The sequence below is a fragment of the Paroedura picta genome, chromosome 3 (assembly GCF_049243985.1).
Source record: "Paroedura picta isolate Pp20150507F chromosome 3, Ppicta_v3.0, whole genome shotgun sequence".
Classification (NCBI taxonomy): domain Eukaryota; kingdom Metazoa; phylum Chordata; class Lepidosauria; order Squamata; family Gekkonidae; genus Paroedura; species Paroedura picta.
Genome location: NC_135371.1, coordinates 14,845,082 through 14,870,677, shown reverse-complemented (window position 1 = coordinate 14,870,677; position 25,596 = coordinate 14,845,082). Strand labels below are relative to the sequence as shown.

Below are 25,596 nucleotides of genomic sequence, written 5' to 3'. Positions count from 1 at the left end.
CACATCTCCCCAAATCTGGTTCAGTTAAACTCTCTCCCATCTGTTTTCTATGTTTAAGTTCAGATTGTAAAAGAGATTGCAAACCATTTCCAGACACCGGGAAATACTAGTACTCTTTTGTCAGGTCCCAGACTATAGGCACAAAAAGATGACATTTCTCTATCCAGCTACACCTTTGTCAGGTGCTTGGGAAGGTGTCGAATCTTTTGTTTCTTCAGCCTTCATAAATAATATTATTGCTCGCATAGGCACTGCTATAGAGACAAAGGTCAGTGTACACACACATGTAAAGGTTACGTTTTCCAACACAAGGAAATGTAATACTTACCTGTTCCACAGAGCCTACGGAAAGAAGAATTCTATCCCGTTCCACCTTTTTCCCTGCAAGGGGAACGGGTCAACTTCTGCTTGGAGCCAGGCGAAAAGGTAATGAGACTTATTTGAAAACAGCATTTGCTAAATGATAGAAGTTTTTGGGGTTCACGAAATGTCAGCTTTGCAGGACAGAAGCCTAGGAGTTAGCAGGCAGAAATTTGCCCAAGGGGTACTCTTGGGGAGTGGGAAGAATGTGTTCAAGATAACTCTTCATTGGTGTTTCCTGAATGAGCAGAAGGAAGCCAGCTCCTCCTGTTCGTTTCTTTCTAAAGAAGCACTCTGGTGAGTGATATGTAGCACATAGCTTGAAAATAGTTGTGAACCTGTGCCTTTTACATGGGACTGAAGGGCAAGAATGGGTACAGTTACAATTTAGGCAGGAAGTTGTATGGTGGGCACAGGTCCTCTTTCTCAGAATATGGTCCTCATTTTTTGCCCAGATTCTGCATCTCTCTGCTAAAGTTGTCTGAAGACAGAGGTGCTCATGTTATTTCACTGAAGGATATTTTCCGTAAACAGTTCAGTGACAGCCGTGTTCTGCTTATGGCCCCAGAAAGAGTTTACACAACGCTGAATTGTGTTTCGATTCAAATTATAAGTAATGATGAACGATATCTACGTTTGAATCTAATAAGAATGCAAATTGGCACGTGCAACTGGTGGGCAAATTTCCCTAGTCCTCTTATTTTCTTGTGGGCTCTTACTTGGTCCTCCATGGACGGTCACCCTAAGAGAGACAACTGCATGTTTTCAAAGATGTGTAAGTACTAGCTCCATGGTGTGTGTATACATACAAAAGATTCACATACTTTCTCCTACTCTGGGCTTACTTCCCGAATACCTTAATTGCCAATCCCTGGTTAGAAAGTAAACTGTCCTGGAACACGCTGGGTGTGGGGCTGTTTAGTACAACGAGTATAAATTCAGCAAGGTGAAGGCACCATTCGGTGCAGCGTGGTCAGAGTCCAGCTCCTGAGTCAAGCATGGAGTCAGTAAGAATTGCAGGTATAGGGCAGATTCAGAAGTCAAAGTCCAGATCCGATCCAAGGAGCTGGGAGTCATGAAAGACAAGCAGAATCCGTGGTGGCAAGGTCAGAAGGAATTAGACATGTTACTCCCACAGCCTGCTTTTCCCTCTCTCCGACATTTATACATCATACTCCAGACTGCCTCTGTCATATCAAGCAGGGACTCGCCATCTGGATACTGGATTTTAATGGTTTTTAATGGGTTATTAGAGCCTCTTGTGGCGCAGAGTGGTAAGGCAGCTGTCTGAAAGCTTTGCCCATGAGGCTGGGAGTTCAATCCCAGCAGCCGGCTCAAGGTTGACTCAGCCTTCCATCCTTCCGAGGTCGGTAAAATGAGTACCCAGCTTGCTGGGGGGTAAACGGTAATGACTGGAGAAGGCACTGGCAAACCACCCCGTATTGAGTCTGCCATGAAAACGCTAGAGGGCGTCACCCCAAGGGTCAGACACGACCCGGTGCTTGCACAGGGGATACATTTACCTTTACCTTAATGGGTTATTGTTTTATTGTATTGTTTTATTGTGCCATGATTGTGGGATTATGTAACCTGCCGCAAGCCAAAATGCTGTATTCATGTTTTGTGCCTTTGTCAACTCTCTGATGCCAAATGTCCTGTTAATGTATGTCTGTAGATACTTTGATGCTGGTCAATGACCATAATAAATAAAACAATAATAGTCCAGGCGCTTATTTCGTAGCTGGGACACATCACCCAGATATACACACTTTCTTCTTTACTATCTAAACCCAGGTGTCTTGGGCTGCCAAATGCACATTCCGCTTTCTCTCCAGCATCTCATGATAGACCCTCTTCGGCTCTGGAGATAAGGGAGGTGAGGTGGCTGGTGGAATCCTGCCTGGTCCTGAGCCCTGAACCTGAACAACTGAGGTTGAACTGTCAGATTGTGAACCATCACTCGGCACAGCAGCAGAAGCCTCCTGCAGCAGGCTGTCTGTAGCTGACTGTCTCCTTCTTCTTTGTCTCCTTCTCCTTCCCCAGAGTCTTCTGCCTGGCTGATCCATGACAGTTTACATGCTGGTCCATCTAGTTAGCACACAGTGGACAGTTGGCCATTTCTGTCCTTATTTGGGGGGCAAACACATCAGCATAGCCTTGGGGAGCATTTTGCCCCACATCAAGAGGCATCTTGCCCCAGCTCAGTGTGTGTGTTCCTGGTGCCATCCATGTACTCCTACTTGCGCATAGGTTTCCTCAATTTTCTCCCATGAAACACCAGTGATTTTGCTGCTTCCTCTGCAGATCTCTTCTCGTCTAGATTGACAGCTGTCACCTTCCCTAAAAACAGTCTCACCCCTTTCTTCCCTTTTCTTAGTCAGCCGTGTGTGTGATTTTCAGTGTGTTTTTTGCGTGTATATGCTGCTCCCCTTTATTTCCCCTTAATAAAAGCCTTTCCGGTCAAACATCCAATTGGCTTATTTCCAAGAAATCTCTATGGAAACAATCCCCGTAAACAATGGCAAAGATACTGAGTTTTTCCCTCTCCTTTTGTCTCCTTTAAGCTAATTTTCTCAAACTAATTAAGAGACTGTCTATTAGGGTAACACAGCGGGGGTCGGCACTGGGGCCAGTAGAGTTCCCACTATGACTATAAAGGGGGCTCCATCCCATTATTTTCATTTAGCCACAACTTTTCAGATGTTACAAGCATGTTTATTGGGATCCCGTCAATGGGAGAAAGTGTATAAATGCCAAGATTTCAACTGCCAATTGAGTCCTTTATTGCTTTCAGCAAAACATCCACGAGCAGAATGGCCTTTCATGATGGTTTGACTACTGTGCAGCAAATACTACTGGCCATTGTGTGCTTCCCATTGCTGCCCTTCTATCTCTGCTACCTATGTGAGTAAGAATAACAATGCCTGTGATGACAGAGACATACCCTGCAAATATAACATATAACACATGCTGAGCTCCCAAGTCCACATAAACAGATGGTTGGTGCATATCTCCCTGCAAAGGCTTATCTCCATCACAAATTTGAAACTGAAATTGTCCCTGCCTAGGGAAGCCTGGGAACTGTAGTTCTATGCCAAGGGCTGGGAATCTCTATCAGAATTCTCACCCCCCACGGAACTACAATTCCTAGGACTATAGAATAGAATCATAAGAGTTGGAAGGAGCCATAAAAGTTTCCTGATACCTAGTTGGCTCCATTCTACATGTAGTTTAAACTTAGTACTGCAGGTCCTATCCTCTGTTACCAACAGGAACCATTCCCTGTCCGCCAAATGACCATCTTTCAGATACTTACAGGGAGTACTCACAATCAACCTCCTCTTCTCCAGGCTGAACATTTCCAAGTCCCCCAGCCTTTCCTCACAGGGCTTGGTCCCCAGGCCCCGGGTCATCCTCCTCTGCCTCCTCTCAATTTTGTTCACAGCTTTTTTGAGGTGGGGCTTCCAGAACTGCATACAGTACTCCAGGAGCCCCCCTGCAAGTGAATCAAATGGCAATTGCTGAATTTGTTTTCTGAATTTGTTTTCATATTTTGTGATTTGTCTTGACTCTCAGTGAGAAAAGTGGGCAATAATAATAGTTACAATATTAATAACAGCTATAACATTAATAACAGTTATAATATTAATAACAGCTATATCTTTGTAGGCTTTGCAGACCGTGAAGAGAGCAAAGGGGAGTCCGATACTCATTGTAAGTGAAAATTAAATTTACATTTATTAAAATTACATGCTGATCCTTCCCTTCCCTTCCCTTAAGGAGATCACGACAGTCTGTCTGGTTCTCTCGTCCTTTGTTTTCTCCTCCCAACAGCCCTATAATCTAGGGTAGGTTGAGAGAAAGTACTGGGACCAAGGCCACCCATGTAGCTTCAATTTCCTGGACATTCTTGGCCTTTGGCTCTGTAGCCATTAAGCCACATTGGCTCACACCCCCTTGCAGCCATGCATCAGATGGTCATCAGAAATGTAAAAGAGGAATTGCATTTTCCAGTTCTCGTTGCTGCCTCTGGTTGCTGAACCTTTTTGGTATAACAAGGGGAAAGACACACTGCAAGCTAATTTGCCTTAGGGGTGTGGCTCAGAAGGTGGAATGATGATGATGGGTGGCAGTTGGCATGACAGTTGAACATTCCCCCCTCCCCCCCTTGAGACCTCAGCCCATCTCCTGGGGCACTTTTTCCTGAGCAACTTTTCAAACTCAGGCAATCCTCCCAGCATGGTAGCTGCAAGCAGAGTGGTCTTCTGAATGAGCTACCAAACCATGCATGGAGTAATTCTTCATAAACATTTTAAGATTTATTGGAGTCTCGCTGTGTCTCATTTTTTGTGTTCCTGCGTTAGGAATTTATTTATTTAGATTTCTGTACCGCTCTTTCCATATGAGCCTCTTGTGGCGCAAAGTGGTAAGGAAGCTGTCTGAAAGCTCTGACCATGAGGCTGGGAGTTCGATCCCAGCAGCCGGCTCAAGGTTGACTCAGCCTTCCAGCCTTCCGAGGTCGGTAAAATGAGTACCCAGTTTGCTTGCTGGGGGGTAAATGGTAATGACTGGGGAAGGCACTGGCAAACCACCCCGGATTGAGTCTGCCATGAAAACGCTGGAGGGCGTCACCCCAAGGGTCAGACATGACCGGTGCTTGCACAGGGGATACCTTTACCGCTTTTCAGTTTACAGAGAACATACCCTCTCAATCTGCTGCAAAAGTCAAGGGTGTGGAAGTGTGCTGTTATAAGGATTCAGTGTTGTAAGACTGTCGCACACCATGTTTGAACTCTTCATTACCTAAAGGGTGTGAAGAAACCGCCAAGGTCATGCCGCGTTCAAATTCCCATTTTGAAGCCGGTCCATTTCTCTCTGTTCTGCAGAAACTAGGTGACATAGCTCTACGTCACACAGTGGGCGCAACAGCAATGAATGGGTGCTCTAGGGCATGAGTAGTCAGCCTGTGGTCCTCCAGATGTCCATGGACTACAATACCCATGAGCCCCTGCCAGCGTTTGCGGGCAGGGGCTCATGGGAATTGTAGTCCATGGACATCTGGAGGACCACAGGCTGACTACCCCTGCTCTAGGGAAAGTATCAATTTTTCCCATGTGAAATTTTGTACCGTGAGAACTCAGAAAAGATGACATCACAATATAAATGCTTTCTCAGAAGTGGGTGCTTGGGCTGTGATCAGCACACAGGAAACAAAGAACTGCCCAGGAAGATCTTAAAGGGAAAATGACAGGCATCTAAAATCACACATGCTATGGGCTGATCCACACACTGACCAGACTAGGACCTTCGTCTGCACAGAAGGATAATAAAAGCTCATGTACTCCTCGCAGGTCTCCACTGTATTGTGTACAGTGGATGTGCAGATAATTCAGGAAATCCAAGAAGGCCTTTGGCCCTAAGACTCCCTGCGATGCTCTCGCCTAATTTAAAGGAATTATTAAAAATCATTGAATGGTCTCAGCCCCATGCTTCCAATAAGAACTGAATAATGGTAGCTCATGTTTCCAACAGCTCGAGTTGAAGAAGGGAAGGGGCAAGCAACCGCCAGACAGCCCCGATCCGCAAGTGAGTGATTTGTTTCCTGGACTGTAAAATGTTCAAATTTGATATAACCACCTCCGTGTGGGGGTCTGTGCTGTTTTCACCATTTATTCACTATGCAGTAACACTTTAGGGGGTTTCAGATGGACCACAGAGGCATAGCAAGCATCCAAGGCTACACAATGAGGTAGGGATGCCAGCCTCCAGGCGGGATCTGAGATTCGCTTGGAATTAAAGTTTACCTCCAGACTCTAGAGATCAGTTCCCATTACGAAAATGGATGCGTTGGAGTCTACGGCCTTGTACTCCACTAAGGTCCCTGTCACCCCCAGTCTCTATCCCCAAATCTCTATGAATTTCCCAAGCGAGCGTTCGCAGCCATAGTCCCTCATCCCCCACTAGTGGCCAGAGGGGACCTGGCAACTCTACAATGAGGCCATGTGGAAGATGGTAAGTTTTCATCCCCGGTTTTCCAGACCCAGTGCTGTAACCCATGGGCAAAGCTGGTATCCAAAGGAAAAGGATGTTTGTAGGCTGAGAGACATGCTACAAACCTGATGTGTTGAAGATGTAGCCACCCCAAATTCTTTGGGTCAGACATATGCCTGGAGTTCTGTGCTGGGAACCCAGTTCCAATCAGGACTGTGGCACTGAGGCAATGAGGCATCAACCTTCTACCCATGCTGTTTTTCTGGCCTGAAAGGTTCTTTGCGAACTGCCATATGCCTCACTGGAGAAACGTACATGTGTTGTTGTTGTTAGGTGCGAAGTCGTGTCCGACCCATCGCGACCCCCATGGACAATGATCCTCCAGGCCTTCCTGTCCTCTACCATTCCCCGGAGTCCATTTAAGTTTGCACCTACTGCTTCAGAGGCTCCATCCAGCCACGTCATTCTCTGTCGTCCCCTTCTTCTTTTGTCCTCAATTGCTCCCCGCATGTAGCCCTCAGTAAAACAAGTTTCTTCAATTTGCATAGTAAGGGAGGAAGCTGAAGCCCTTTCTCCTGACACTCCATGGTTTTGATCAGACTCTTGTCTATGTGTGCCTGGGAATTCAGTTCCCAACAGAATATTCCCAGAATATACCTGTACAAAACGACACACAGGGAACATATGAATAGGCCCTTAATTTGCTTAGGGGTTGAAGGTTTGATGTGATAGTTTATGCTCCATTCTGTCTGTTTTAAAACCTTATTACTTTTGATCACTTGAGATGCTTTTTTCTTTCTTGAAACAGTTGTAACAAGTGAAACACACTACAATGAGCAGCAGTCAGCTGTGGTCTCTGAACCTGACCAAGGTATGTGGGAGCAGTCAGGCTGTGATAGACTAAAATCTAGAATTAGAGTTACACATGATAGTTGCCACTTTAGATTTTTTTTAGCCACATTATTTCCACCTACTGTTCTTTCTTCAGGACCATCTTGCTTATAGACGCTATGTTTCCCCCCCTTTGTAAGGAATGGTCAAACGACATGCTGCATAAAGGATATGTAACTAGATCATCTGACTTTTATATCAAAATCAACTGTAGGCAGAAGGGGGAACTCAGATCAGAGTGTCACATTTATATCCCCTCTTGTGGTTTCCTTTACAAAAATTGTCCCTCCAAGTAGCTTGATCAAGGAAACAGAAAAGTGGTATAAAGTTCTCCCCCTTGATTCCAGAAGAAAAAGATATAACAGATCTGATATTCTCTTCATTTTGTCACATTTATACTGTTTCGATTGTTGATTTGCTCTATCAGTTCTCTTAGTTTCTTTATTCATTTTGTTGTGGCTGTCCTTTACAGGAAACCATATCACAGTGGAAATACACCCTAGACAAACCACATCCCACATAGAAAAAGAAAGTTCCTTCAACAAAGGTAGGTTCCAGGTTTTGTTTTGTTTTTTAAATCTTTAGGCCATGACATTTTCCTTATATTAACAGAAATGGAGTCACTATATTAGTAAGGCATATGTGGTGGGTGTAAGCCTTGGTTCACGAGAGTAGTCTTTTTTCCTCTCTATGATAATTGCTTGGAGTCCATGCAAATCTGAATGTCAGTTATTCATTAATGCTCTGCTTGGGAAGCAGCTGGACTTCCTTAAAAGGATGGGAAAGAAAGAAAAAAGCTTTCCTGGGCAAAGCAAATGGTTCCTTCCTTCTTCCTCCCTCTTGATTCACTGTCCATACTTCCCATTATACAGACATGTTTCCTGTTCTCCCAGGGTAAGTCACCTGCTGAACTGCAAACTTAATCAGATGTGTGGGCTTAATCTAGAGGCACATACCTGTGCAGATGCATCCTAGCACCACTTTCAATAAGTGTATTTAGATAATTATACTCAGCTTTTCAGCTTCCAACACTGCTGGCTTTCCCAAGGCCACCCAGCATTTATCTCACAGCTCCTAATGCGACATTCACCTGGATGCACATCCAGTTGTGTTAGTCCTTAAAGACTGTTTTATTTTGTTGCAATCCTCAACGAGCTTAGAGATCCGTGCAGTGTCTTCAGATAAGTCTTCACCGATCATTTCTTCTTTTCTGGGGCTGACGCAGGAATCCGGGTATTTCCCCATCTCAGAGGGCAAGATAACAAAGGTAAGAGAGAATCCAGACATGTAAGGCTAATGTAGAGTGAGCCCAGACATGATTGCAAGCCAGAGAGCAGTTTTGTTTATCTGAGATCTTTCTAGTTGAGAAGCTGGGTGTTGCTGGCACAGCAATGAAGACCCAAACTGTTCAGACATTTCTGTGCCACCTCTCCTGAGTTCCATCTGGTTGGTGGGGGTGGAAAGGGCCGTCAAGCAGCAGTCGACTCCAAAGGATTTTCAAGGCAAAAGAAGTCCAGAGGTGGTTTACCATTGCCTGCTTCTGCACCTCTGAATATTTTGGTGTCTATCAGCTGGTACTTGCATTTGGTGGGGAGGGTTGATGTTGCTATAATGCCGTGTTACATTTCTGTGCTTTTTTTGTATTAATGCTATTTTAATTGGGTTTTATTGGGGGTTTTATTGTATATGGGGGCTGACATTGTAACCTGCTGTGAGCCAGCTTGCCAGGAGTAGCAGGAAATAAACTGAAAAAATAAAATGAAAATGAAAATGAAAATGAAAATGAAAAAATAAAAATAAAAATAAAAATAAAAATAAAAATAAAAATAAAAATAAAAATAAAAATAAAAATAAAAATAAAAATAAAAATAAAAATAAAAATAAAAATAAAAATAAAAATAAAAATAAAAATTAAAATTAAAATAAAAATAAAAATAAAAATAAAAATAAAAATAAAAATAGTGACCCTGGTTGTCTCCCGTCCCAATATTAACCAAGGCTGACCCTGCTTGATTTCTGAGATTGTTGAGATGGGGCCAGCTTGGACTATCCAGGACAGGGCTCTCTTTGGCTTGCAAGATAACAAATAAAATAAAACCAAAATAAAACACATCGATATTTATCACTTTTTAAATTCCTTCCCCAAGAAGCTGAAAATTATTCTTCCCACCTCCATTTTAGCTTCATAACAATCCTGTAAGATAAATTATACTGAAATAGAATGACTTAGCTAAGATCACCTAGGGCTGAGTGGGGAATTGAACCCTAGTTTGAGCCTGGCCTATTCCAGCTACTACACAGCACCGGCTTTTACACACTTTATTTTTAAAAAATTAAACGACAACCCTCTGACACTTATTTGTATTTGTTTTTTTGCTATCTCTACATGAGTACTGAAAAAGGCCATCAAACTTGCAGTCAGAATGGGATGTGGGTGGACTTTTACACTTTCTTCCCCTGCAAACAAACACACAAAAACCCATCTTTCCACTGCACTGTGGAAAAGGGTCCTGTTCTTGATTCCCTTGCAGGGAAAAAAATGCATTTTTGTTGTAGAGAAACTAAGAAGCTACGGTGGGCTTCCATTTGGCAGCAGACGCTGATAGCCAATGGAAATGTCAGAGAGAAAAAAATACATGACATTTCGTTTTGATGTGACCTACTCAGACGCCGAGACGTTGCTGTGGAGACACTGGTTGCCCAGAGCTGGGTCCATCCGGCTACTCAGGCGCGCTGAACTCAGCAAACCTGCCGCTTCCCTTCCTCTTGCAGGACCCCAGGCTGTAAGGCTGGGAAATGACCAGTTTTACGCTGCCATCTGGTGGCTGAAAGGGCTGATGCCCTTTCTGTGTGTGAACGGCAAGCATGATGTGCCCCATAGGGTGGGCACAACAGAATTATCTAACAGCCTGCCTACCCCGGCCCCAAATCATGTAAAGCTGGGCTACCAGATGTCCTCTTTTCAGCAGACATGTCTTCTTTTTGTGTGTTTGTGTCTCTCTTTTGGGTTATTTTTGGCGTAGTGGTTAGGAGTGCGGACTTCTAATCTGATTCCCCGTTCCTCCCCCACAGCTGGGTGACCTTGGGCTCGCCACAGCACTGACAAAGCTGTTCTGACCGAGCAGTGATATCTGGGCTCTCTCAGCCTCACCTCCCTCACAGGGTGTCTGTCTATTGTGGGGAGAGGAAAGGGAAGGCAAATGTCAGCCGCTTTGAGACTCCTTTTTGGGTAGAGAAAAGTGGCATATAAGAACCAACTCTTCTTCTTCAGTAATATCAGGGCTCTCTCGGCCTCACCTCCCTCACAGGATGTCTGTTGTGGGGAGAAGAAAGGGAAGGCGACTGTAAGCCGCTTTGAGACTCCTTTGGGTAGAGAAAAGCGGCATATAAGAACCAACTCTTCTTCTTCAGTAATCTCAGGGCTCTCTCAGCCTCACCTCCCTCAGAGGGTGTCTGTTGTGGGGAGAGGAAAGGGAAGGCGACTGTAAGCCGCTTTGAGACTCCTTTGGGTAGAGAAAAGCGGCATATAAGAACCAACTCTTCTTCTTCAGTAATCTCAGGGCTCTCTCAGCCTCACCCCCCTCACAGGGTGTCTGTTGTGGGGAGAGGAAAGGGAAGGCGACTGTAAGCCGCTTTGAGACTCCTTTGGGTAGAGAAAAGCGGCATATAAGAACCAACTCTTCTTCTTCAGTAATATCAGGGCTCTCTCGGCCTCACCTCCCTCACAGGATGTCTGTTATGGGGAGAAGAAAGGGAAGGCGACTGTAAGCCGCTTTGAGACTCCTTTGGGTAGAGAAAAGCGGCATATAAGAACCAACTCTTCTTCTTCAGTAATCTCAGGGCTCTCTCAGCCTCACCCACCTCACAGGGTGTCTGTTATGGGGAGAAGAAAGGGAAGGCAATTGTTAGCCGCTTTGAGACTCCTTCGGGTAGAGAAAAGCGGCATATAAGAACCAACTCTTCTTCTTCTGTAATCTCAGGGCTCTCTCAGCCTCACCTCCCTCACAGGGTGTCTGTTGTGGGAAGAGGAAAGGGAAGGCGACTGTAAGCCGCTTTTCCTTCGGGTAGAGAAAAGTGGCATATAAGAACTGACTTCTAAAAAAATGATGAAAATGTCCTCTTTTGGGGTTGGAGGGTTAGTAGCAATGGTTACAGTTTAAATAGCAGGGGCATTGAACATGAGCTTTGTCATTGATATCACTTGTCTGAAATAATCAGTCGGGAAACAGGTTTTCTTTTTTGCTTCTCAAAATACGGTAACACTATGTAAAGTGATTTGATAGAAGCCTTGTTCTTTGTGGTGCGCACACACTCTCTTTTCCCACTACGCCCACAAGGTAAAATAGCTTTGGCAGATTCTTTAAATAGCAGAGGTGTATCACAAATTGAAGGAGAATGAGGATACGTACCATTAGCCGATATTCCTCTGTCAGACCAACTCCAGCCCTTTTATAGCCAGTGTATGTTTGAAATTATTTAAAAAAACATTTTCTTGTATTAACAGTTCCTCACATTATGACCATATCGGGCTTAAACTATTTATAATCACAGAAGACCGTGGAGATATGGGTAGCTCCAGTCTGCGATCTTATAATGACCAACTCCCCATCAAAGAAACTGCAGTAAATTAATATCCTGTGCAAATCCATGGAAAGCTGCCCTGAATCAGACCAAGGCCTTGCCACATTCATTTTTTTCCTCCAACTGCCACCTTGTTTTCTCTTTTCTGATCTCATGTCAACTATAACAATTCTACAGGATTTCAAGACGATGGGGACCAAGGGCCATCATTTCCTCAAGGCCAAGATCTGCATGGTAAATACCAATTTCAACTTACAGTTCATCATTCAAGATGGGTCGCCATGATAGGGGATTTTTAGGGGGAGGAGTTACCATTGAGGCAACCCCCCATAGTGTTTTCAAGGCAAGAAATGTTCAGGGATGGTTTGCCATTGCTTGCCTCTTAGCCATGGCCCTGGTATTCCTTGGAGGCCTCCCACCAAAATACCAGCCTGGTCATCTTCTGAGATCTGACAAGATTGGGCTAGACTGGCGGGGGCACAGAGCAAAACAAAAAGAATTCTCTGGTATCGTTAACAGTACTGGATTTATTCCGGCACATCAAGGAGCTTAATTGCGGATTTCAATATAGCTTTTGTGGGGTTTTATATTTGTGTTGCGAACCGCCACGAGCCTTTTTGGGAGTGGCGGTATCGAAGCTGAAGTAGAAATAAATATAAATAATGAATACATTTTTGAGGCATGCCCTGATCTGAACCTCAATTTGTTTATAAAATGAAGTACTACTGACTTAATTGGCAGCATGCTTAGCAATCAGTCTGATGTGCCCTGTATTTTACAAACTGAGTGTTAGGGACATGAGAAGAAGTTGTCAGCCATGCTGGTAAAAAAGAACACAACCATGCTGGTAAAAAGGAACAAATCCAAAGCCCCAGAATTCAGCTCACACAATACCGTTTTTTAGGACCAACCCATTGAAGGTCATGTGATAGTAGAAGTGTCTCCCAGCTCCAGTGGATAGAAATCCCCGAGAAAGTGTCTTTTGCCTGGTGTCAGAGGGTTGAATGATTTCTAGTGATGATTCCCAATCCTTTTGCTTTCTAATTTCTGAGATGTTCTTTTTTGTTGATAAAACAGGACACACGCACAATGGCGTACAGCGGCCAGTTATTACCTGTGAGCCAGACCAGGGTATGTAGTGCCTGCCAATTAATGCTGCTATATAAAACACCAGCTTGGGAAGCATAATCTTAGTTAGGAGTTCATAAGGAAGAGGCAGAAAGTCAAGAGATTAGTCTTAAGGTGCTTAGCAGGCAGATGTAGCACTGGGACTTTACAAAGTATTCTGAATTGCATGGGAAAAACTAGCCATTTTGATGGAAGGCAGTGAGTATTTGCTTTCAGAAATCCTGTTTGGCACCTTTTTGCTCTGTAGATTTTTCTTTGGTTGCTTCTACACAGCATTATGAGAGGTGGGAGTCAAGTTGCCAAGCGTCCCTTGGCCACCAGCAGGATATGTGGGGGAGTAGGGTTGCCAGAATCAGGTTGGGAAACTCTTGGAGTTTTGAGGATGAAGCCTGAGGAGGACAGGGGCCTCAGGGGGTCACAATACTGTAGAGCCCACCCTCTAAAGGATCCATTTCTCCAGCAGAACTGATTGCTGTAGTTTCAAAATGAACATTCCAGGGGATTCTCAGGTCCCACCTGGAGGCTGGCATCCCTGGGTGGGAGCAGGTGGAAGAACATCCATGTGCCCCTATTATTGTTCTGCTTGCTGCTGCTATGGGCTGTTCCTTTTCTCTATTGGTCCTGAACAAAAGTAAAAATCATAGAATCATAGAGTTTGAAGGGACCTCATGGGTCATCTAGTCCAACCCCCTGCATTATGCAGGACACTCACATCCCAATTTTGATGTGACCTACTGGATAGCCATCTGACAGATGGATAGCCATCTGACAGAGAGGCTGATTCTGTGAAGATTCAAGCCATCCCCTTGAATCTTCACAGAATCAGCCTCTCTGTCAGATGGCTATCCAGCCTCTGTTTAAAAATCTCCAAAGATGGAGAACCCACCACCTCCCGAGGAAGCCTGTTCCATTGAGAAACCACTCTGACTGTCAGAATGTGTGGACAATTTTGGTGGGATTATCCTGTTGCTTGGTGACCCCCTTTCCTCCCTCCCTTTCCTAGACCAAGCCATGCTAGAATGCTACAGTGCAACTCTGTAAGGGGGGAGAACCCTTTAAAAGGCTAAAGGGGGAAAGGAATACAGCACCCCCAAAGTGGCTGTGGTTAGGGCAGCCAGATTAACAATCAACCCACAGATACCCTGCTGTCAGTTTCCACGTTGAACCATATTTAAGAAAAACACATATTTTTTTGCTATAATTTAAAGGCAAGGTCCCAGGAAATTTGTGAGTGGAGCTCAAAAAAGCATGACATTGTATGGATATCCTAATTTCATTTGCTGAATGGCACTTTCCTGTGGAAATGGGTGTTTCTGTATTTTTAAGGCTAGTATCATGCCATTTTGAGCCATTTGGAAGCACTGTTTTAATTCCACGTGCAGCTAGATGAATAAAAGGAAAGTGAAAAATTATCCCAGTGCGGAAGCATTGTTGATTACTACTTTTATCCTTGTTTTGGTACAGTGCGTTCATTGTGATTTTAGCTATTTTGCAGTTGATTTTATTGCTCGTAAAAATGTATGTGGTATGATCATTATAAGCCACTTTGCGTGCTATGGCACAAACATACGTTACACACTTAATAAACAGAGGACTGTTTCCTTGCCTAACTACTGAGCAGGTTTTCCATGGCTCTGGCTGATTCTGTAGAAAGGAAATATGGATATAAGAAGAGCTCTGCTGGATTAAACCAATAGTCCATCTAGTCCAGCATCCTGTTTTACACAGTGGCCAACCAAGTCCTCTGGATAGTTAACAACAGGGCATAGAGGTCAAGACCTCCCCCCTGATGTTGCCTCCTGGCTCTGGGATTCAGAAGTGTAGTGCCTCTGAATGTGGAGGTTCCCCTCAGGCACCAGGGCTAGGAACCACTGACAGATTTATCCGCAAGGAATCTATCCAATCCTGTTTTAAAGCTATTTATTCCTGTGGCAATCACTACAACCTCTGACAGTGAATTTCATATATTAATTGCTCTCTGTATAAAGTAATATGTCCTTTTGTCCATCCTGAACCCTACTGCCCATCCATTTCATTGGATGACCTTGAGTTCTTGTATTTTGGGAAAGGAGGGAGGGGATCCAATTTGTCAACTCACTCCACTCCATGTATAATTTTATAGACCTCTATCACATCCTCCTTAGTCTCTATTTAAGACATTCTCTTTATTTCTTTATGATTTTTCTTTTTTGCTTCCACACCCTTGTGTTCTCCTGCCTTTGCATCCTTTCCCAAATACAACCATTCTGTAGGATTTCAAGATTATGAGGATGAACAATTATCTTTGCCAGATGAGCCAGACCTCTATGGTAGCCCGAAGCCGTACGGTAAGTTAAACTTGACAAAGCAAGCTTTGACTCACAAAAACATGGAATTTTTGTTGGTCTTGAATTTTAATCTCACATTTTCTTGTACATTTTATGACCCGGATCTACTTCTAGTTGAGAGATTTGTGTTTCCATGTATGCCTCTTCTCATCTGTTAAGACTGAGGATGAGACTATAGTACATTCCCTTTGCATCATAACCCATTTGGCGCTTGAAAATAAACCTCCGGTTATGGATATTGTGACTTACCTGCAACACTGACTTGTCTATTTTGAGTGGTCCAGACAATGAAATATGCCATCAGCTTCTCTGAATTCCCAGTGTTGTTGTTTTAAACAAAGTATAAAGCCCTTTTCATTGCAAAGATATGAGAGGTGCACATTGTCTCTGGAATTAAAATAACCTAGAAGATTGCTTTAAAAAAAAAGAAAGGAAGTTGGGGTTCAGAAATTAGGGATATAAAGCATTATAATGTCATTGTTCTATAGCAATCTAGCAATTATCAATTGGTTAAAAAGCTTGAAAGAGATATCTAGTAATATGGTGGAGGGAATAGCATCCTACAAGGACTGAGGCAAGGAAAACAGTGCCAGTGTGGGCAAGCCCTTCAGCTATGTGCACTTTCCCATCCACAAATTGTGCAAAGGCTCCAATCTTTCAAGAAAATATCGTATCAAAGCAAGTTTGGGAACGATTGCAATGTAGTGAAAAGCCAGAAACTGAACAATTAAGTGACAAATATGACATCGATGTTCCAAATAAAATCTAACTGGGCCAACCATTGATTTAATATGATTTGAATTACTGTCCATGTTTGTTTCCAGCTTATCCATGGGATAAATCCAGTCTGAAATCCATGTCAATAGACTTGGAACAGTTTAAGAAATTGGATGCCTATGCATCAAAGGTAAGCCTTACTTTATGGTCATGCTGTTTGGCTATCATTAGGATATTAAGATGTTGCACATAGCTTTGTTTTTGACGATACTGCTCAAGGGTACGTTGCTGACAGGTGCTTACTAAGCCTGTCTACCTCAAGAGACACCATGAAGCGACCATGAACAAAGAGATCCTGGTTCAGAGGGCGCAGAACTTTCTTTATTACACACTAAATAATTCTGAGATTAAATCACTTGCTGCTCAGATTACCTGTTCGAGAAGTAAAGTGGGGCCAGGGGAAGCTACTATTCACAGATCCCCTGCTGTTAGGTTTAGCTGAATCCTAGAAAAAAGATAAATCTGGTAAATCTGGACCAAGGTGAGGAATTTCTGAGGATCATGTTCTTAACACCAAAGAAAAGAGCATAAGAATAAGGAGGGGTGGTGGCAGAACAGAGAGGGAGAAAGCCTCCCTTCATCTTTTCTCCATATTTGCTCTTTACAAACCCAGGTGAATGTCACGAGCAGCGTGAAAGACTTAGTGAGTGTCCTGCTGCAAGAAGCTCACAGTGACCTGGAGAAACTCCGAGCCATTTGGATGTGGATTTGCTGTCATATAGGTAGCTATGGGGATGGATCCGACTCCTCTCCCACCGGGACACTGAGCTTCTTGGGAAAATGTTGAATCCATCCCAAGGATTCTGCCATTTTGATGATAATCTTCATGAAAGGGTTAAGCAGTGAAAGCTTTCTCCTGTCACGTTCCATTCATGTTTGAAGGATGGCATGTGTGTGTTCCATTTGTGCTCCTTCTTCTTGTGGGAGTTTGGATGAGTCCTACAAAAAGAGGAAAAAAGATATAGTCCGAATGACAATAAGGGCCCGATGGCTGCTCATGCTTTACTGTACAGCAGAAATTTGCAAGAGAGTCAGAGTTGGACACAAATATCTGAGCTAAGCTACTTCAACTGATAATTTAAACCAGCGAGATTTCTCCCTGATTTGCTAAACCCAACAAATTGATCCCCATCCCACCCCACTCCAAGTTCTACACGTGATGCTTTTGGCTCATATATAGGCTGCTATGTCTGGAGGATGCATCCATAGGCTTCTTCTATGAAAACGTCTAGAAGGCCACAGGGAAATATCACAAGAGTCCTCAGGGAATAGTTACCCTATCACAGGAGAATGTGCAGACACAACAACATTGCCTGGAAGACCCTAGGGCTGCCAGCTCCTATTGGGAAATTCCTAGAGATTTAGGGATGAGGCTGGGGGAAATCTCAGAGGAGGATACTGCCATACAGTCTACCCTCTGAGCAGCCCTTTTATCCAAGGAAACTGATCTGGAAATATAATTAATCCTGGGAGAGCTGCAGGCCTCACTTAGAGGTTGCCTGCCTAACTGAAGGCCCCTTAATGCAGGTGATACTTTGAGGTTGTTCAATGAAAAGAACTATTCTCTTCTCTAAAGAATGGCAGTCATTTGTCATGTTGCATGACCTTAATCAAAGCAAGGTCTTAATCCAAGACCAGATACCATCCATTAAACATGACCTTAATCAAAGCTCATGCCTTAATCCAAGACCAGATACCTTCCATTAAACATAACCTGCTCAACCCCAGGGTAGTTTTGATTTTTAAAAAGACCCTTCCCCTTCAGCATGTGTGCCTATTGAATTGATGAACCGTTCAGATGCACTGAACCCATATGGGGATATTGCAGCCTCCTTTTGCAATCATTTTTATTCCTCCAGAATATGATGTGAAAGGCTATCATGACACAAGCAGCACATCTTGCAAGCCAGAAGACGTCCTTCGGTCAAGGAAGAGTGTTTGTTCTGGATATGCCAAGCTTTTTGAACAAATGTGCAGGTAACATGCACTGTTGCTCACTGAATCAACCTAGAAATGTCATGTCAGTGTACCATTATTTTGCCAACTGCGGGGCCACTCGTATTTCTGGGACACATTCAGATGGAATTGGAGGCCAATATGGAGTATGGGGAATGTTTTCTGTTTAGCCAAAGAAATCAAAAGCCAGGGTCTTAAGGGCCTAACAACCCATTCATGGTGTTTTTTTTCCCTGGGAATGTCCCTTGAGAGGATGGAGGTGTGTTTGGAAGTTGTGCATTTCACTTAGCGATGCCAGGTCCGGGTTGTGAAAAACGGGCCCATTCCGCACACATTAGTTAATGCACTTTCAATGCACTAGAAGTAGATTTTCCTGTTCTGCACAGGAAAATCCAGCTGCCAAAGTACACTGAAAGTGCATTATCCTACACATAAAGAATGAGTCCTGGAGACTTAGGGGGTGGAGCTTTCAGAGGCAGAGTTTGAGGAGGAGAGGGACTTCAGTGGGGTCTAATAATGGGGTCCAACCTCTAAGTGGCCATTTTCTCCAGGGGAACTGATCTCTGTGGCCTGGGAACGAACTGTAATTCCGGGGGATGCCCAGGTCCCGCCTGGAGGCTGTCATCCCATGTTTTACTGGGGGATGTGGTCCCAATTCAGACCCTGGTTATGGAAAGGGTGTTTCATGGTATTGGCATCGTTTTCTCAACCAGAAAGGTAGAACCAGAGAATATGCCTCTCCATGCACATAGTTGGACAAAATGTAACATGTTCTGAGACCCATTCAATGACTAAATCCTGTGGCACCCCCCTTCTATGGCCCTTCTATTAATGATTGCATGAATTATGCACAGTATTGCAAATATGTTCATATTTTTGCAACATTTATTTTGACTCTTGGAGGCACGGAAATAAGCAGATAATGCCCAGCACAGATGCCTGCCTCCAGCCAACAGAAAGGCAGCTTTCCCCATTGTCCTCCCCACCCCAGTTATTCTTCTGTCACCATGAACTGCTTGTGCTCTTGTTTCAGTCCATTCTTTGGCTGCATAAGAACTAAAATTTTGTTCCCATCCATCACAGCCGCCTAATAAATAAATAAATAAACAAACAAATAAATAAATACATTTCTGTCCTGAAATGGTGTCATCTTGACATCCCTCTCTAGAAACAAATAAAGGAGATTGCCCTCTTGTCTACAGTAGTGTAATTAGGGGAGGGACCACGGCTTTGTGACAGAGAAGCTCTTTGACACGTGGAAGGTCCCCGGTTCAATCCCTGCCACCTCCAGTGAAAAGGCCTATATAGGAGATGATGTGACCAGTGGTCTGACACTGTTCATGCATTCATGTTCCTGAACCCTATTTTTCCTTCAGCATTGCACAGATCCACTGCAAGGAATTGTCTGGCTACTCCAAAGGGCTCTCATATAAACCAGGGCACGTCTTTAAGGAAACTAATCATGCCTGGAATGCTGTTTTCCTCCATGGAAGGTGGCACCTTTTGGACAGCACCTGGGGAAGTGGGTTCGCAGATGACTCTTGTACCAAATTCACTTTCAGGTAAGGCCCAGTACATTGTAATGCAGGAGAAAAACCTGCCACAGGGAGGGCTTCCAGGAGGATGCAGTTACCTTCAGGGTTTGCTGGTTCCTTTCTTTACTGGGACCAGAGCTGTTGACCCCATAAGCAACACAACTGCTCTAGCAGAAATCCAGCTGTCAGTGGGGGTTTGGAAGACAGCGAGGACTAGGTTGACACTGACAGTCCACCATTCATCTTCCATATTTAGATGTAGAGCTCCAGGTGGCTTCTAACAAAAGAGTCATTTAAACACATGACTAAAGACCAGTAAGAATAAATGGTACCAGAACGCAACACTGCTTTTGTGCCAGTTTCCAGTAAGTGGCTTAGACCAGTGGTCCCCAACCTTTTTATCACCGGGGACCAGTCAATGCTTGACAATTTTACTGAGGCCCGGGGGGGGGGTAATCTTTTTCCAAGAGATGTCGCCGCCTGAGCCCCTGCTCCACTTGTTTTCCCCCCGCCGCCCGCTGGGGGGCGCTGCCAGCAGCAGCTGCACAGTGCCACGCCAAGGGGGAGCCCCAGCCATGGCAGCCACTGGAGAGCACCAAAGGTGAGCCAGTGGCAGGGCAGCCCCCCAGGCAGCAGCTGGGGAGGAGGACGAGGAGGAGCTGCAGCCCGGTACTGACTGATCAACGGACCGGGACCGGTCCGCGGACCGGGGGTTGGGGACCACTGGCTTAGACACCAACACAGAGGACTGGATCATCAGACCTAGATGGGCAACGTTGGTACAGCTCTGGCAATCCTGGAGGTTGGGACCACCGCAGGAGAGGGTGGCCCGTGTCTCACACAAGGACAGGCACACTGAAATGCAACCTGCCCTGAGGCCCTGCAGCCATTTTTCAGAGACTGTACTCTTTGCGGAGTTTATTCAGCAGAAGGTAAAATATGGTGGAATGGCACTGACCAATTTGAGTAATGACAAGGGAACTATACGTTTGTCCTACAGAAGCACTTCTATTTTGAAGGCAAGCAGGGCTCTGTCTTCTAGAAGTTATTATTGGGGTTGCCAGCTCTGGGCTGGGAAATACCTGGAAACTTTGGGGTTGGAGTTGGGGAGGGGGGTTGACCTCATCAGTGGAGCATAATGGTAAAGAGTCCCCTCTCCAAAACAGCATTTTCTCCGATCTGATCCAAACTGATCTGTAGAGATGAACTGTAAAACCAGGGGAAACCCAGTTTTTGTGTTATTGTGGATTCCTTATTGAAATGGCTGAGAGCTGGAGCAGACTGGCAAGAACTGGATTCAAATCCCTACTTGGCCAGATAGCTCACTGGGCGATCTTACGTCCATGGAATTCTCTCTTGGCCAGACAGCCTGCTATGTTGTTTCAGGTGGTGTGTCTGTGTTGCCATTGCAAGGATATTTGCTGCCAAAGCATGTAGGGCAGGGGTAGTCAAACTGCGGCCCTCCAGATGTCCATGGACTACAATTCCCAGGAGCCCCCTGCCAGCGAACGCTGGACATCTGGAGGGCCGCAGTTTGACTACCCCTGATGTAGGGTCTCAATTCATATTGGGACAGCAGGGCAGTGGGGGGGCAGTTCCTCTCCCGCACTGTTTTCCTGATCTGAAACAGCCCACGGCATTGGAAGGATGAAGCCCCTTCTCTACAGTTCCAATCTGAATCTTGGCCCCAGGCACTGGGAAACAAATTCCCTGAAAGCTCGTGGAGTACCCTCTGAGTCAAAATCACGCTGGGGCAACCCAGACCCAGGGCATACAAAATTATCATATGTATTCTGGCCTGCAGCCTTAACCCACTTCACAGGGATGTCATGATGATAAAATGGAAACGAGGAGGACTGAGCTGCTCGGAGGAAAGGGAGGATAAAACCGTAATTCATCTCCAAAATCCAATAAAATATAGCCGTCTCCTGGCATCTTTTGAAACATCTCTGCTGCCTTTCAGATTTATTGTTTCATTCACTTCAGATGATTTTGCTATTTGCCACCCTTTATCGAGCCATTCTTTTATTTCTGAGTTCAGCACTCCCAGGATTAACAGCTGGGAATGAAACATGCATTGCTTGCTGATTACAGATTTACTAACATCCTCCAAGTGAAGCACCGCAAAGAACAGGCACAAGGGTAGGCCTTTAGACGATGAGGATTTCACACTTCTTGGCAGGAGGTTTTGTCTGTTTAGCCCCAGATACTCTGTAATATCTTAGTGGAGCACAGTGGGCTGTGGGCTGTGTTCAAATTCCCACTTCAACCATGAGGCTCATCGGGGGGCCTTGGGCCAATCACTATCCCTTAGCATCAACTATCTCACAGCATTACTGCGGGGGCAAAATGGAGTTGCCACCTCCCAGTTGGGAAACAACTGGAGCAGGGATTCCCAACCAGGGCTCCAAGGACCCCTGCTGTTATTTGGGAGCTCCCCAGGGGTTACCAGGCCTTTCCCAGAAGTTTGGATGGCCACTGACATCACTGGAGCCCATTTCCCCTGTTGCTCCGCAGGCCTCGTCTCTTTCTCCACAAGGGAAAAGTAAGAGGTGCCAGCCTCTTACTTCTGCACCTGCTTCTTTGAAGGGGCGTGTCACCACTTCCGGGGTTTCTCAAAGCCTCGAAAATATTTCAGGGGTTCCTCCATAGTCAAAAGGGAGATTTTGGAGGTGGAGGCTGAGGAGGGCACAGTTTTGGGGAGAGAACTCAGTGAAGTATAATAACCACCGAGTCCATTTCCCAAAGCAGCCATTTGCCCCCCCCCCACCCCCAGGTGGACTAATCTCTGTCCCCTGGAGAACTGTTGTAACCCCAGGGGATCCCCAGCCACCACCTGGAGGCTGGCATCCCTAGAGACATGCCAACCCTGCCCTAAGCTCCTTGGGGGAAGACTGAATAAAGATGGGATAGATTTTTGCTCTGACTGAGATGGCTTCATTCTTGTTTCAGGTATAATGAATTTTACTTCCTGACCCATCCTGCTCTCTTTATTAACGATCACTTCCCAGAAGAGCAGGAGTGGCAGTTTCTGAAGCCACATTTGACTCTGCAGCAGTTTGAACAAAATGCACACTTCCGATCTGATTTCTTTGCGATGGGCCTGGTGGCAGCAACTCCAGCAACGACCGTCATGCAAACAGGTACAAGACGGCAACAAGCATTTTGTCATCCCCTCTTTTCATTGGTGCCAACTGCATTGGCGGAAGGACCATGTCCACATTGTTTAAGGGGCAGTGGATGGAGTTGCTGGTGTCCCCCTTCCTTCTAACAAATGGCTGCCATGGGGGGGGGGGGAAGAGCTAATGCAAACACCAGTGTCCCCCATGTGGGGTTGATCCTTTAAGGACTTGCGTTTGCTGGCAGGGGCTCATGGGAATTGTAGTCCATGGACATCTGGAGGACCACAGGTTGACTACCCCTGGATTAGGGTGCTTGCTAGCTAGAGTGGCCACCTGCCTGCTGAAGATGAAGAAACTCCCACCATGTGTCCCTGCCCTCTGGAGGAAAATAGAGAACTGTTAAGTTGGACAGCCTGAAGAGCATATTTCTTTCTTCAAGTTAATTCAATGGGATTTTTTTTGTGTGTGAGGATGTTCAGAGACTTGGTATTGTTGTCTGAAACAACATACCTACCCACAAGTGTAGGGCACCAGAACTGTCCAGGTCTCCATCTGAAATAATATCCCTCACGCCGCCCAGAAAGCCTGTTCATAGCATGTTTTTTGACATCTGTTTCTGTCTCTTCACAGAAAATGGCAAAGCAACCGTCTTTGTCGAGAGTCGTTCCCCAGCACTGTTCTTGTGTAACTTAAACAAGGAAAAGGGGCATTGTTTAATGACATTGAAGAAGAATGGGATGAAGGTCGAAGTGTATCCCCCGCAGACAGGGATTCACTCTTTTCAGCTTTTCTCAAAGCTCTCCCAGGACACGAAAGAGAGCTACAGTTTAGTGCTTGATTACTCCCTGAAGTGCAGCTCTGTGGACAAGAGCCTCTCCTTACCCAAAGACCTCATCCAGCCAGTGGGACCCAGTTGGCTGGCGGAGCAGGCGGGGATTCTGAAGGCCTCGCCTCCTGGCCCCATCATCCACACAGATGACGGACGCTGTGTTGTCACCTTTATGCGGACGAAAGACCTGAGCTTCTTTGCCACGCTCGAGTCCGATAACAGCAGGCTACCCGAGGACATGAGAAGGCGTCACATCTGGAAAACCTGTCGAGGGAACCAGGCGGAGTTAAAGGTTCACCTTCCCCACGCAGGCCACTTTGCTCTTCTCATCTGGGCCAGTAAACCCTCCGATTCAGGTAGCCACCAGTGTGCCCTCAGCTACCTCGTCTCCTGCCCAAACAAGAGTGTGAAGTGGCCAGTTTTCCCACAGTGTTTTGCAAACTGGGAGGAGGACTACGAGTTAGTGGCACCTCTTGCAGGTGTCCTGCCAGCCAACTGCCAGGTGCCGTTTAAATTCAAGCTGCCAGGCATATTCCATGTGAACATTCAATGTGGCGGGAAAACTCTTCCCTTGACTCTGAGTGAAGCTGGATTCTGGGAGGGAGCATGTAACACCTCAGGGGGGGGAAAGGTGGTTGTCACCGCATCCAAAAACAGCAGCAGTTCCTTCTGGTATCTGCTGGAGTACCAAGTGGAGGCTTGTTAGGCCAGGTCATAGAGAGGTCGTTAGGTGGACAGGCTCTTCAATCAAGGTGTTTGACTCGTGCTTTATGGACCATCAATCCAGCCCTCCGAAGCTCTGTTAATAAAACACATTCATCAATTCTGTCTCATAGAGCACTTCCACCTCCCCCCCCAGATCTCAACATTCAGTCAGTCAGTCAATCAATCAATCAATCAATCAATCAATCAATCAATCAATCAATCAATCAATCTTTATTTACAGTCATTTAGACCAACATTTTAGATGTACTACTATACAATAGCAGTTTGTAAACGGGAAAGTAATACATTACAAGGTTAAAAATGCATCAACAATAAAACTTCTCCCCCATAAAAGTCAACATTTAAAAGCATTAAATACCCTTGACTATTTCACAAGGATAAAATGAGCCATAAAAGCAATACAACTACTAAAGCTGTTAAAATATAAAACAAAAAACAAGGTTAAGAGATGTACCATAAAAGCTACTAACCAAAAAACATAAGAAGTCCTGTGGACCTATTGGCAAGGTTATAATGGCTATACATCAGTGACCCAATCTTTCCTAGTTCTTAAAGCTAGCCATGCAAATTTTGCTACTTTGCTAGTTAAAAAAGTATCTGTATCTGATAGCAATATTTGCAGCTGATGCGTTCTCAGGTTGTGAGGGCATTCTATAAGCACTGGTACTAATGCACCTGTGTGAATAGGATTATACAGCTTGCACTCAAATAAGGTGTGTTCTGTGTTCTCTACTTGACCCTCGTTGCTGATCCTTGAGAGGGACTCCATCAAAACATTCAGTCACATAGCATGACCAAGAGACAGAACGCCATGTTGCCACGCAGACTGATGGCGGTGGCTTGATTTTCATTGGCTGGCATGACCCAGAGCAGGAAACCAGTTGTCCATATGCCTGACTGCCAAGCCCCTGGTTTTCTCCTGTGCCAGTCAGTGACTCTTCCTTCTTACAAAGTCAAGTGAAGGGCAGTATTTGGGACTGTTCTGCAAAGACACAAAACCTCCCTTCCCTCCTGACACGGGTCCTCCAGTCTCCACTGACAAAGTTCAGGTAGAGGGTGTGGTGTGTCCCCTGAGATACACAAGCCTTCTTCACAAGCACACATCCCAACTGTCCTAATGATGGAGATCTGATAATAATAATATGACATCATTTTAACATGCTGTCCTGACTCTGCACCTGTAATGGATGCCACTGTTGGGTGTATGTATTAGTTCACATAGCCTAGTTGCACCGCAGGGCAAAAACAAGACCTTAACAATAACAAAAACAAGACCTTAACAAGAGCATAAGACTATTAGCCAAAGCAAACCTCACTCCTCCCTATGCAAGCGCGAGCCAGCCGCAACTGACCCGGGGTCTCCCGGCCCGCCC

General features: G+C 45.1%; 1 protein-coding gene across 2 annotated transcripts; it reads left to right on the top strand.

Moving 5' to 3' along the window:
* Positions 1 to 297: 297 nt before the first annotated feature.
* Positions 298 to 24,320, top strand: LOC143831648 (kyphoscoliosis peptidase-like). Of its 2 annotated transcripts, XM_077324813.1 has the most exons (17): positions 298 to 426; positions 2,155 to 2,236; positions 3,155 to 3,264; positions 4,030 to 4,074; positions 5,893 to 5,946; positions 7,160 to 7,222; positions 7,715 to 7,789; positions 8,468 to 8,509; positions 12,001 to 12,057; positions 12,901 to 12,954; positions 15,204 to 15,278; positions 16,103 to 16,185; positions 16,669 to 16,777; positions 17,915 to 18,032; positions 19,388 to 19,573; positions 22,499 to 22,689; positions 23,299 to 24,320. In XM_077324813.1, exons 3-17 carry the CDS (start codon positions 3,174 to 3,176, stop codon positions 24,201 to 24,203), a joined length of 2,148 nt encoding a protein of 715 aa, XP_077180928.1. In that variant the 5' UTR covers positions 298 to 426; positions 2,155 to 2,236; positions 3,155 to 3,173; the 3' UTR covers positions 24,204 to 24,320. The 2 variants fall into 2 exon arrangements, with proteins under 2 accessions (XP_077180928.1, XP_077180929.1); XM_077324814.1 differs by lacking the exon at positions 2,155 to 2,236 and having other exon boundaries at positions 304 to 426.
* The last annotated feature ends 1,276 nt before the right edge of the window (positions 24,321 to 25,596 follow it).

Bases quoted from the DNA above. Each gene is read 5' to 3' on its own strand.
- LOC143831648 (XM_077324813.1), top strand. From the start codon at position 3,174: ATGGCCTTTCATGATGGTTTGACTACTGTGCAGCAAATACTACTGGCC. The intron at 7,790-8,467 runs GTAGGTTCCAGG...GGGCTGACGCAG, and splicing joins AGAAAGTTCCTTCAACAAAG to GAATCCGGGTATTTCCCCAT. The intron at 15,279-16,102 runs GTAAGTTAAACT...GTTTGTTTCCAG, and splicing joins TGGTAGCCCGAAGCCGTACG to CTTATCCATGGGATAAATCC.